The sequence below is a fragment of the Mastomys coucha genome, chromosome Y (assembly GCF_008632895.1).
Source record: "Mastomys coucha isolate ucsf_1 chromosome Y, UCSF_Mcou_1, whole genome shotgun sequence".
Lineage (NCBI taxonomy): Eukaryota > Metazoa > Chordata > Mammalia > Rodentia > Muridae > Mastomys > Mastomys coucha.
The window spans coordinates 434,046-445,767 of record NC_045031.1 but is presented as its reverse complement, the minus strand read 5'-3'; the positions used below and the strand labels follow the sequence as shown (position 1 = coordinate 445,767).

The 11,722-nt window shown below is 37.6% G+C and overlaps 1 protein-coding gene and 1 pseudogene across 2 annotated transcripts in view; one reads left to right on the top strand and one right to left on the bottom strand.

Annotated features, from left to right (window-relative positions):
• Positions 1–11,722, top strand: part of LOC116096530 (probable ubiquitin carboxyl-terminal hydrolase FAF-X) — a 144,156-nt gene that overhangs the window by 61,130 nt on the left and 71,304 nt on the right. For both annotated transcript variants that reach the window (XM_031378461.1, XM_031378452.1), the window contains exons 19-21: positions 6,874–7,111; positions 7,777–7,929; positions 10,425–10,545. In XM_031378461.1, coding sequence (XP_031234321.1) covers positions 6,874–7,111; positions 7,777–7,929; positions 10,425–10,545 — 512 coding nt within the window. The remainder of the gene's footprint in view (positions 1–6,873; positions 7,112–7,776; positions 7,930–10,424; positions 10,546–11,722) is intronic.
• On the bottom strand, positions 5,281–5,356 carry LOC116096544 (annotated as a pseudogene).

The following is an 11,722-nucleotide window of genomic DNA, read 5'->3' as shown; positions in this document are numbered from 1 at the left end:
GAGTACTAGGTTCTGATGAAGCCATGTAGTCTTGATTTCTGTTGGTAGGATTCTTGCGTTTGCCTTTCGCCACCTCTTGATTTTTGGTGTTAGATGTTCTTAGTGTCTCTGACTAGAGCTTATCCTGTCCCTGCAGCCCTGCAGCTCCCCTGTGACTCGTGGGGCCTGTGCCTCCCTGCTGGCTGCTCTGGTCTTAGAAACTCACCGGAGATAAAATGTCTACTCTCACCCGAGTCATTGGGTTGAGGCGTTCCCTGGAGGTAGGCCCTCCACTTGCAGGGATGGGGCAGAGAAGGATGCTGATCCTCCTCTGTCACTAAGAAGCTGAGAGGATCCTGTCCCTGCCGCCCTGCAGCTCCCCTGGGACTCGTGGGGCCTGTGCCTTCTGGCTGGCTGCTCTGGTCTTAGAAACTCACCAGAGAGAAAATGTCTGCTCTCACCCGAGTCTTTGGGTTGAGGCGTTCCCTGGAGGTAGGCCCTCCACTTGCAGGGATGGGGCAGAGAAGGATGCTGATCCACCTCTGTCATTCAGAAGCTGAGAGGATCCTGTACATAATATATTCTGATTATGGTTTCCTCTACCTCTACACTTCCCAATTCTCCACTTCACTTCCCATAAGAATCTACTCCTTTTCTGTCTTTTACTAGAAAGCAAACAGGCTTCTAAGGTATAATAATATAAGACAGTATGATAAAACAAAAACTAACACATCAAAATTGAACAAAATAAACAGAAGGAAAAGAGCCCAAGACATAAGAAATGAGACAGAATCATGTGTGTGCCCAGGAATCTCACCAAAACATATTATATATGGAGACAACCTAGTATAGACCCATGCGAGCCCTATGCATACTGCTTCAGTCTCTTGAGTTTATATGAGCTTTGATCATGTTGATTTAGAGAGCCTTGTTTCCCTGGTGTCCTCCATTCCCTCTGCCTCTTATTTCCATCTTCTTTTCTTAGGGGTTCCCTGAGCACTGATGGGAGGAGTTTGATGGAGGCATTACATTAAGTGCTGAATGTTCCAAAGTCTTCACTCTCTACTTAATGTCTGGTAAAGGCTAGGTCTAATGTGGGAAAAATCTTCTCTGATAACGATCGAGCAAGGAAGACACTGGTCTATGAGTATAGCAAAGTTATTGATTTTACCCTAGGTCTCTGTGCTATCTCTCCTCTCTGGTTTTTGGTCATCTAAGCATTGTTGAGTATGGCTGCTGTCTCAAGGAGTGGGCCTTAAGTCAAATCAGATATTGGTGGTTTACTCCCATAAACATTTTGTCACCATGGCCCTAGCATATATTGCAGGCAAGATACCATTGTATAACCAAGAGTTTGTGAATGTGTTGATGTTTACATGTTATTACCTCCCTATACCAAAGATTGTAGACATAGTGGTAAAATCTTCAAGAAGCTTCTAAAACTTTATTTTTTGTCCTACTTTTCTTTTTTTTTAAAGGTTTATTTATTTTTTATTATATGTAAGTACACTGTAGCTGTCTCCAGACACACCAGAAGAGGGCATCAGATCTCATTACGGGTGGTTGTGAGCCACCATGTGGTTTCTGGGATTTGAACTCAGGACCTTCGGAAAAGCAGTCAGTGTCTTTAACCACTGAGCCATCTCTCCAGCCCTAATTTGTTGTTGTTGTTGTTGTTTTTGTTGTTGTTGTTGTTGTTTTTCGAGACAGGGTTTCTCTGTGTAGCTCTGGCTGTTCTGGAACTCACTCTGTAGACCAGGCTGGCCTTGAACTCAGAAATCCACCTGCCTCTGTCTCCCAAGTGCTAGGATTAAAGGTGTGTGCCACCACAGGCCCCCCCCCCCCGTCCTTGTCCTACTTTTCAAACAGCATAAAATTACAATATGATTACTTTCTAGTCTTCTTTTAGCAAATAATTGTCAATAAAACAGTATGTTCCCAATACCTTTACAAGAAAAACATTGTATATATGGCAGGTGGAAAAAAAACAGATGCTACATCATTTGCAACTAAGCAACTTGTGGTAGATTAACAAAGTATAAGACAACAAGATAATTTTCTCAGCCAGTTTGTCTTTACTGGCAGTTACAGAGAAAGGAGCAATTATTTACTATTCATCTTAAAAAGTAGTCTTACAGAAATCTTAAAAGACTAATCTAAATCATAAATCTAACTTTTATATTAAAAAACAGTCATTTCTACTTTAATCTTCAAGGTGCATATCTATTCAACAGTTTTTTTATTAAGTCATATCAAGAATCAGAGGGCAAAAATGGGTACAAGAAATTAATCATAACCTTGCTCACAAGCCCAGCTTTATTTAGTCATGTCAGTTGGCACTAGTCTGCTGCCACTGGTCTTGTTCCCTAACTTTAAAAACATTGCTTGCTCGGTAATTTACAATGTGCCTTTCACTGAAAGGGCTGAAGGGGCTTACAACCCCATAGGAAGAGCAACAATATGAACTAACTAGTACCCTCAGAGCTCCCAGGGACTCAACCACCAACCAAAGAGTACACATGTAAGGACCCATAGCTCCAGCTGTGTATGTAGCAGAGGATGGCCTAGTCAGTCATTAGAGAGTGGAGAGGCCCTTGGTCCTGTGAAGGCTCAATGCCCTAGTATAGGGGAATGCCAGGCCAGGGAGGAGGGACTGTGGGGGGGGGGGAATACTCTCATAGAAATGGAGAGGGGGTATGGGGTATGGTGCTTCAGGGAGGGAGGAAACAGGGAAAGAGGATAACATTTGAAATGTAAATAAAGAAAATATCTAATAAAAAATGTTAAAAAAGGAAAAAAGATAAATGTACCTTTCTAAATTTCCTGCCAATATTTTCTGTGTCAAAGCCACTAGCAGAAACATCTTATCTAACTTCATTAACATTCTATATCTCCAAATTCTTTCTAAGGGTGGCTGTCACTGCTAACACTTTACATCTCTAAATTCTTTCCAGGGATAGTGGTTAATCATTATTTCCTCCAGCAGCAATGCTTTAAAAAAAGTTCAGTCACTAATATAGTAGGTGCCAGTGGCACTGCACAGTGTGGGGCTGGAAAGCCTTGTAGAGGTTTCATACATCTCATAGGTTATGAGGGCACCAAGCAGAATGAAACTTAATAGCATAATAGCATTAAGTCCTCAATACACTTAATCCAAAGGCTCTTCCTTAGCCTTCTTCTGAGGTACACTCATGGTGGTTGTGCTAATTGGTGGCCTGCATTCTGTGAGTTCTAAAGCTGTTTTGCCATTCCACCTACACAGCCACCAACAGAAGTTTTGTCTTTTTTCTTTATCACAGATCAATTGTCCATTGATGTGCAAATAAATGTCTTGGTTTTCAGTTTAATTCCATTGATCAATGTATTTATTTTTCTGCCAGTGCAATGACTCTCAATGCTGTAGCTATGCAGTACACTTGAAATCTGATATAGTGATAGCTCTAACAGTTCTTTTTTTTTTCCAACAGTTCTTTTTCTATTCAGGATTGTCTTAACTATCCTGGGTATTTGTGTTTCCATATGAAGCTGAGAATTGTTCTTTCAAGATCTGTGAAGAATGATGTTGGAATTTTAATCAGGACTACATTGAATTTGTTAGCTAGCATTTGGTAGGATGGCTATTTTCACAATGTTACTCTTATGGACTCATGAGCATGGAAGATCTTTCCATCATTTGATATTTTCTTCAATTTCTTTCTTCAATTTCTTTCTTTCAAAGTCCTGTATCATACAGGACTTTCAAATGCTTGGCACAGAGTTACCCCAATATATTTTATGTTACTCACAGCTATTGTGAAAGACGTGGCAGAGTAATTTTGCAGAGCTGAGAAAGAGGGAGAAATTGCAGTTTAACCAAGATGTTTGGGGAGAATTCCAAACTAGATAGTGAAGATGGGTTCTGGGATAAAGTGGTGAATGGATGAAAGAAGGTTAGGGTAGAGAAGATCTCTCTACTCCACTGTAGGTAGGAACAAGGGCAGATCTGAGGCTGTAATAAGTGTTCTACTGCAGAGCTGGGGGATTAGATGTTTGGGGATTGATTGAATTTGGAGGAGGAGAGTAAGGAATCCTTCAGTCTACCTTCTTCCTTGAATTTAGTCTGAAACTCTAATCTTTTTTCTTGGGTCTATTTTATTTATTTGCATTTCAAATGTTGAACCCCTTCCCAGTCTTCCCCTCCAGAAACCCCCCTTGCCACCTTTCCTCCTCCTGCCTCTAAGAGGGTGATTCCCCCAACAACCCACTCAACTTGTACCTCATCCCTCTAGAATTTCCCTACCTTTGGGCATAAAGCCTTCACAGGACTAAGGGCCTCCCCTCACTTTGATAACAAGAAAAGCCATCCTGTACTACATATGCAACTACATATGCTGCTGGAGCCATGGGTCCCTCATGTGTACTGTTTGGTTGGTGGATTAGTCCCTGGGAACTCTGGGGGGAGGAGGAGTCCAGTTAACTGTTGTTGTTGTCCTTATGGGGTTGCATCTCCTTCAGTTCTTTAGTCTTTCCCCTAATTCCTGCATTGGAGTCAGCTGCTGATAGAGCCTCTCAGAGGACACTACTACTAGGCTCCTGTCTACAAGAAGTTCTTGGCATCAGCAACAGTGTCAGGGTTTGATGCCCACTGATGGGATGACAAGATGGGCAATGTCTAGATGGCCTTTCCTTCAGTCTCTGTTCTATTTTTTTCCCTGCATTTTCTTTACACAGGAATAATTTTAGGTTAAAAATTATGAGATGGGTGGTCCCATCCCTCATTTGGGGACCATGCCTATTTAGTGAAGGAAGTATCTTCAGGTCCTATCTCCCTTCTGTTGGGTATTCCTGCTAATGTCAAACCGACATTTGGGTTTGGGACTTTCTAAGTGGTTCCCCACATTCTCCACCCCACACTACTACATATCTCTATTCATTCTCCTGACAACTTCTCTTGTGTCTCTTCCCATGCCTGATACTGCCTTCCATTTTTTTCTCCCCCCTCAGGTTCCTCCTTCACTTCATCTTCTGCTATTATTTTGTTCTCCCTTCTATGTAGGATTGAATCATCCACACATTGGTCTTCCTTCTTTTTAAGCTTCATGTGGTCTTTGAGTTGTATCATGAATATTCTGAGCTTTGGGGTTGATATCCACTTATAAGTAATTAGAAGCCATGAATTTGCATTTGGGTCTGGGTTACATCACTCAAGGTGATAATTTCTCTTTCCATCCATTTGCCTGAAAACTTCAGGAAGATATCTTGTTAATAGCTGAGTAATATTCCATTTCAGTAATGTACAACATTTTCAGTATCCATTATTCTTCTGCAGCAGATCTTTGTTTACAGCTTTTGGCTGTTATGAACGAACTATAGAAATGATCCCTGAAAGTATAGTCTTATTCTGGCTATTATGAAATAAGGCTGCTATGAAGATAGTGGAGTACATGTCCTTGTTATATGTTGGAGTACCCCTTGGGTATATGCCCAGTAGTGGTATAGCTGGGTCTTCAGGTAGAACTATTTCTAATTTCCTGAGTAACTACCAGACTGATTTCCAGAGTGGTTGTAGCAGTTTGCAATCTCACCAGCAATAGAGGAGTGTTCTTCTTTTTCCACATCCTTGTCAGCATCTGCTGTCATCTGAGTTTTTGATCTTAGCCATTCTAACTGATGTGAGATGGAATCTCAGCATTATTTGCATTTCTCGATGACTAAGAATGTTGAACATTTTTTTTTAGGTGCCTTTCAGCCATTCAAGATTCCTCAATTGAGAATTCTGTTTAGCTCTGTACCCCACTTCTTTTTTTTTTAATTTATTTTTTAATTAGATATTTTCTTGATTTACATGTCATATGATATCTCCTTTCCCAGTTTCCCCTTAGGATGAACAATCCTAAGATCAATTCCCAACAACCACATTATGGTTCACAACCATCTCTAATGAGATCTGTGCCCTCCTTTGGTATGTCTGAAGACAGCAACATTGTACTTATGTACATAAATAAATAATTCTTTAAAAATTTAGGTGTAGTATGTACATTTATATATGTATATTTATATATATAGATGTGTGTATGGGTATGTATATATGTATATGTATAAAACTACACTTTCTAACACTTATGAACTCACATATTTTTGCAAAAGCATGCTTTAAGTTGAGGTTTATATACATTTCAGCTACAACTTTTGCATCAATAATGTGTTTCTGTAGATTTTCATATTTTAGGTGTTAAGTCAGTGCACTATGCATAATTTATTTTTTGGAATTAAGCTATTCTTACACCCCCACAATGAAACCTATATATAATGATATTGTTATGTTTATGTCATGATCATGCTACTTTTGTGCCATGTGTTGTAAGCATTTGTTTCCCAATTTTCTGTCAGAAATTATGAAATTCTATATTAATTCTTTAAAAGTGAAGTTCACTGGTGAGTCATCTAGGCTTATAAATGTCCTTTAAAGAATTTTTTTTAATAATATGTGCTCATTTTTTAACAGAACTAAAACTATTGTAAGTTTCCAAAAAAAATCACTTGTGGCTTGCTGTTCAGTTCGCAGTTCAGTAACTGTAACTCAAGTCCAAGAGAATCTGACACCCCTCTTTTTCATTGTATCAAAACACCCATGTACATTAAAAATAAAATCTCCTGGCAAGAAACAACAAGTATTCTTAGTAAATTAAGTTTTTTGAAGTTTTTGTGGTTAGGCTGCCTTACTATAAGTAGGAAACATTTGTTCTTAGCTAATGGAAGTAAAGTAGGATTATTACTTTGTAATTTAAGAGACATATTTTGTTAACCACTGTATTTTAAATAACAAAAAATTTATATCATTATGTCCTTTACAATTTGTTGAATATTACTGGCCTTCTTTTTTGAGTTTTATAATTCAATGTTTTTCCCCCCCAGAGCATTCCGTGGGAAACACTTGTCTCTTACAGTACGATTTCCAAACCAGGGAGAAGTTGAAGATTTGGATATATTGTCTCATACAAATGCTACAATTGGTTCTGTGCGACGCTGCATTCTCAATCATTTGAATGCCAGTGTATCCCACACAAAAATTGAACTGTTTATAGGTGGAGAGTTGTTAGATTCTGAAGATGACAGAAAGCTAGTTGAACAGCTAAATTTGAAAGATAAATCAGTAAGTAAATATAATTTTCAAATATTCTCCCAAATTTGTGTTTATATCTTTACTATTAGTCAAGTTTCTTAAACATTATTTATTATGTGCATGTTTTGTGTTGATAGCTGGATTATAACTAATGAGGTAGATGTGTGGCAATGCATATTTTAATTTCAGCACTTAGTAGCTGCCTACTTTAAATACCAGGTTATAGACCTATCAGACCTACAAAGTAAGACTGTTTCTTAAAAAATAAAGTTATTAAATATAAAAAGTTAGAAATCACAGAATTTTAGGTAATGAAAATCTGTATTCTCCCTGTTACATCCAAGAGTAAGATACATAAAAACAATTTCATACTTACTGAACATTTAGAGATGATTTTCCTTTTACAGTCTCCCAAATAAATATTTATATTTATATACAATTTGCCTTGTATTATATCTAAATAATGTAAAAAATAAGTATATTTGTATAGATTCTTTGCAAATGGTATACTGATGATGGATGACTTTAGGATCTGTGGAATTTAATATCCAACAGAGTATTTTGCAGACATTGTACATAAAGTGATTATAGTAGTTTTTAAATGTGCCTCTAAAAAAACTTGAGAATAGTATTTTGGTATCCTTTGGTTCTTTGTTTTCTAAAATTTTTCATGTTCACTTTATCATCATTTTCAGCTAATTACTGCTAAGTTTATACAAATAAATTCCAACATGCCTTCAAGTCCTGATAGCTCATCTGATTCGTCAGCTGGATCTCCTGGAAACCACAGTCATAATAACTACAGAGATGTTCCCAATCCAGAAATGGAAAAGTGTTTACCTGGGGTGGTGAGTAATTACTACCTACAAGTGATTACTGTCTCATTTAGTAATATGAGGAGATTGTGTAGAATACTTCTGTTTCTGAATTTAAAATTTTACCTATAGATAAAAACAAATAAGTGAAGTTAGTAACTTATAAGTGGATTCTAGAAATGGTACAATTTATAAGTTACATAGAATTAATGATTATAACCTGCATTCACAAGAATCCATGTGCACACACAATATATTAAAAGACATAATTCCTACCTTTAAATTAATTTGCCCTTTCATCCTTTTAAAAAATAAGTATTTCTGTAATTTCTCTAACAACTTGAGTGTCAAGTTTGGATTCTTATTACAAATATAAATTTGACTCCTAAATTAGTGTTATAGGTATGTTTCTGTTTGCATGGTTATGATACCCAAAACCAAAGCAACTTAAAAAAAATGAAGAAAGAGTTCATTTGTGGCCTACAACTCAGAGGTTTAAAGTCTGTGACCATTATAGTAATAAGCATGGTGCACATCTGGAGACCCAGCCACAAAGTACAAAGAGCTAATAGTGACGCATCTCTTACTAAATACCACACCTCTTAATTTTCCCAAACAGTTCCACCAACTGAAAACCAAGTATTCAAGTCAGTGAGCCTTTAGGAGATATTCTCATTTAAATCACTAAAGTGATTTGCACTTCACATTTTAGTGCCATATGAAATTGTAATTTACAAAAAAAGATGGATTGATGCAGAAAAATTACTCTATTGAGAAAACAGCAAATGATATACAAATTTTGTATTGTAAAGGGTTAATACATCCAGCTAAGGATAGCATTACAGCACACAAAGTTTTTTTATTTATTTTGTTTTTTATTGGTTATCTTATTTATTTACATTTCAAATGTTATCCCTCTTCCCAGTTTCCCCTCTGGAAACCCCCTATCCCATCCCCATCCCTGCTGCTTCTATGAGGGTGCTCCTCCACCCACCCACCCACCCCACCTACCTACCCACCCCACCTCCTCGCCCTGGCATTCAGGGCATCGAGCCTTCACAAGACCAAGGGCCTTTCCTCCCATTGATGCCAGACAAGGCCATCCTCTGGTACATGTGGAACTGGAGGCCATGAGTAATTCCATGTGTACTCTTTGGTTGGTGGTTTAGTCCCAGGGAGCTCTTGGGTATCTGGTTAGTTGATATTGTTGTTCTTCCTATGGGGTTGCAATACCCTTCAGCTCCTTCAGTTCTTCCCCTAACTCCTCCATTGGGGTCCCGTTCTCAGTCCAATAGTTGGCTGTGAGCATTCACATCTGTATTGGCTAGGCTCTGGTAGAGCCTCTCAGGAGACAGCTATATCAGGCTCCTGTCAGTAAGCACTTCTTGGCATCAGCAATAGTGTCTGGGTTTGGTGTCTGCAGATGGGATGGATCCCTAGGTAGGGCAGTCTCTGGATGGCCTTTCCTTCAGTTTCTGCTCCACTCTTTGTCCCTGCATTTCCTTTAAACATGAGCAATTCTGAGTGGTTTTGTTTGTTTGTTTGTTTTTGAGATGGGTGCAGCACATATTGTTAATTTCATCACTGTGGAGAACAAATAGATTATTTTTGAATTTGAGGGCAGACTAGTCAAGATAGCAAGTGTTGGGCAAACAAAGACTACCTAATTTTTTTTAAGAAGTGGATGAAGAAAACTGGAAAGATTAAGAAGATAATTCAATTGAAAAACTATTTCCTCCAAGGGAGTCTCATTGGAGGAGGAAGCTACTCTTAAGACCAGCATTAGATAGCCAATGGGAGGAGAGGCCCTTGGCCCTGTGAAGGTTTATGCCCAAGTGTAGGGGAATGTCAGGGCCAGGAAGTGGGAGAGGGTGGGGTGGTGAGTTAGGGGGAGGGAGGAAACAGGATTTGTTTTTTGTTTTTGTTTTGATATTTTTTTCGGAGGGGTAACCAGGAAAGGATGGATCTGGAGAATATCATCCTGAGTGAGGTAACCCAATCACAAAAGAACACACATGGTATGCACTCTCTGATAAGTGGATATTAGCTCAGAAGATCAGAATACATGAAATACAATCCACAAACCACAAGAAACTCAAGAAGAAAAAAGACCAAAATGTAGACACTTCATTCCTTCATGTTTGATTTCTTCTGGTTTTGATTTTTCATTGGATTTCTGAGCATGTGAAGAGAGGATTTCTATCTGTATCTTCTTTTTGCGTTTCCTTGGGCTCTTTTTCTTCTGTTTATTTTGTTTTGCCTTAGTTCATTATATTTTGTTAGTATCTCTTAGATATGAATGAAGGAAGTTGGTGAAGAGCTTGGATAATAGAGGAGGAAAATCTAGTAAGGATATATTGTATGAAAAAATGTATTTAAAAAATTTAGAGAGGGAGATCATTTCAAAAAATAAGTAATGTGTGCAAAGGTAAGTTTTAAGGTCATTTTTTTGGTTAAATTTTTGTTAATAAAAATCTTTCCAGTGTTTAATTTAACCAGCTATAAATTTTATCTGTTCCATTTTCTAGATAATGTCACTGCAGCCCAAATACATATCTTTCCTTTGGCAAGTTGCAGACTTAGGTAGCATGTTGACTATGCCAACTCTTAGAGATGGAGCAAGAATACTTATGAAACTTATGCCACCAGGTAAATAAAATAAATGGTCTATCCAGCCATGTTTCTTACTCTCAGTTAAGAATGCTCACAAGTATCTTACAGATACAAAGGAGAATATTAACATACTGAATTCATAAACTAATAATTTATACTGTATGAAGTGTTCTCTTCTGACTTTCCATGTAATTGCTCATGAATATTTTCATGTTAGAAAAATAATTGGGTACACTCCTTTTCTTAACAGCTTTGAAAAAAACTTATATCACTGTTTAGGAAGTCAGGACTATTCAAAGACCTTAAATGAAGGAAATTCTTTGTCCTTAGATATATATTAACTTCCATTATTATTTTCAAAGAGACATTTTCAACTTTTAGTCCTTCATTTGAAGTCCCTCTTTATTAATGTGTGGAGTTAAGCTTTAGAATATTTCTCTTACAAATTTGTGTGTTCACTGGGCAGTGATGGCACACGCCTTTAGTCCCAGCACTAGGGAGGCAGAGGCAAGTGGATTTCTGAGTTCGAGGCCAGCCTGGGCTACAGAGTGAGTTCCAGGACAGCCAGAACTATACAGAGAAACCCTGTCTCAAAAAATTAAAAAAAAGAAAAAAGAAAAACAAATGTATGTATGGAATATATATTCAGAATTGAGATACCATCTTAATAGATTTTCCTTTAATGAGTATGAAAGATCTTCCCCATCTCTTTTGACTACTTTTGATTGAAAATTTATTATATTACATATTAGAATGGCTATTCCAGATTGTTTCTTAGGTGCCTTTCTTGGAAAGCTTTTTTTTTCCCTTTACTCTGAGGTAATATCTGTCTTCATTGCTGAGATGTATTTCTTATATGCAGCAGAATGATGGATCCTGTTGATACATCTTTTCTGTTAGGTTCTATTTTGCTAGTGTGGTATCTATTTCTTGTAGAGGGAGGTTTTCGGTGTGGCTACATTCCTTGTGTTGGAGGTTTCCTTCTATTATCCTCAAACAGGTTAGATTAATAGAAAGATATTGCTTAAATTTCATTTTTTCATGGAATATCTTCGATTCTCCATCTATGTTGATTGAAACTTTTGCTAGATATAGTATATGTCTGGGCTAATATCTTTGGTCTCTTAGAGATTGTAAGACATCTGCCCAGGCCCTTCTGGCATTTCAAGTATCTGTTGAGAAGTGTGGTATGATTTTAATAGGTCTTGCTTTA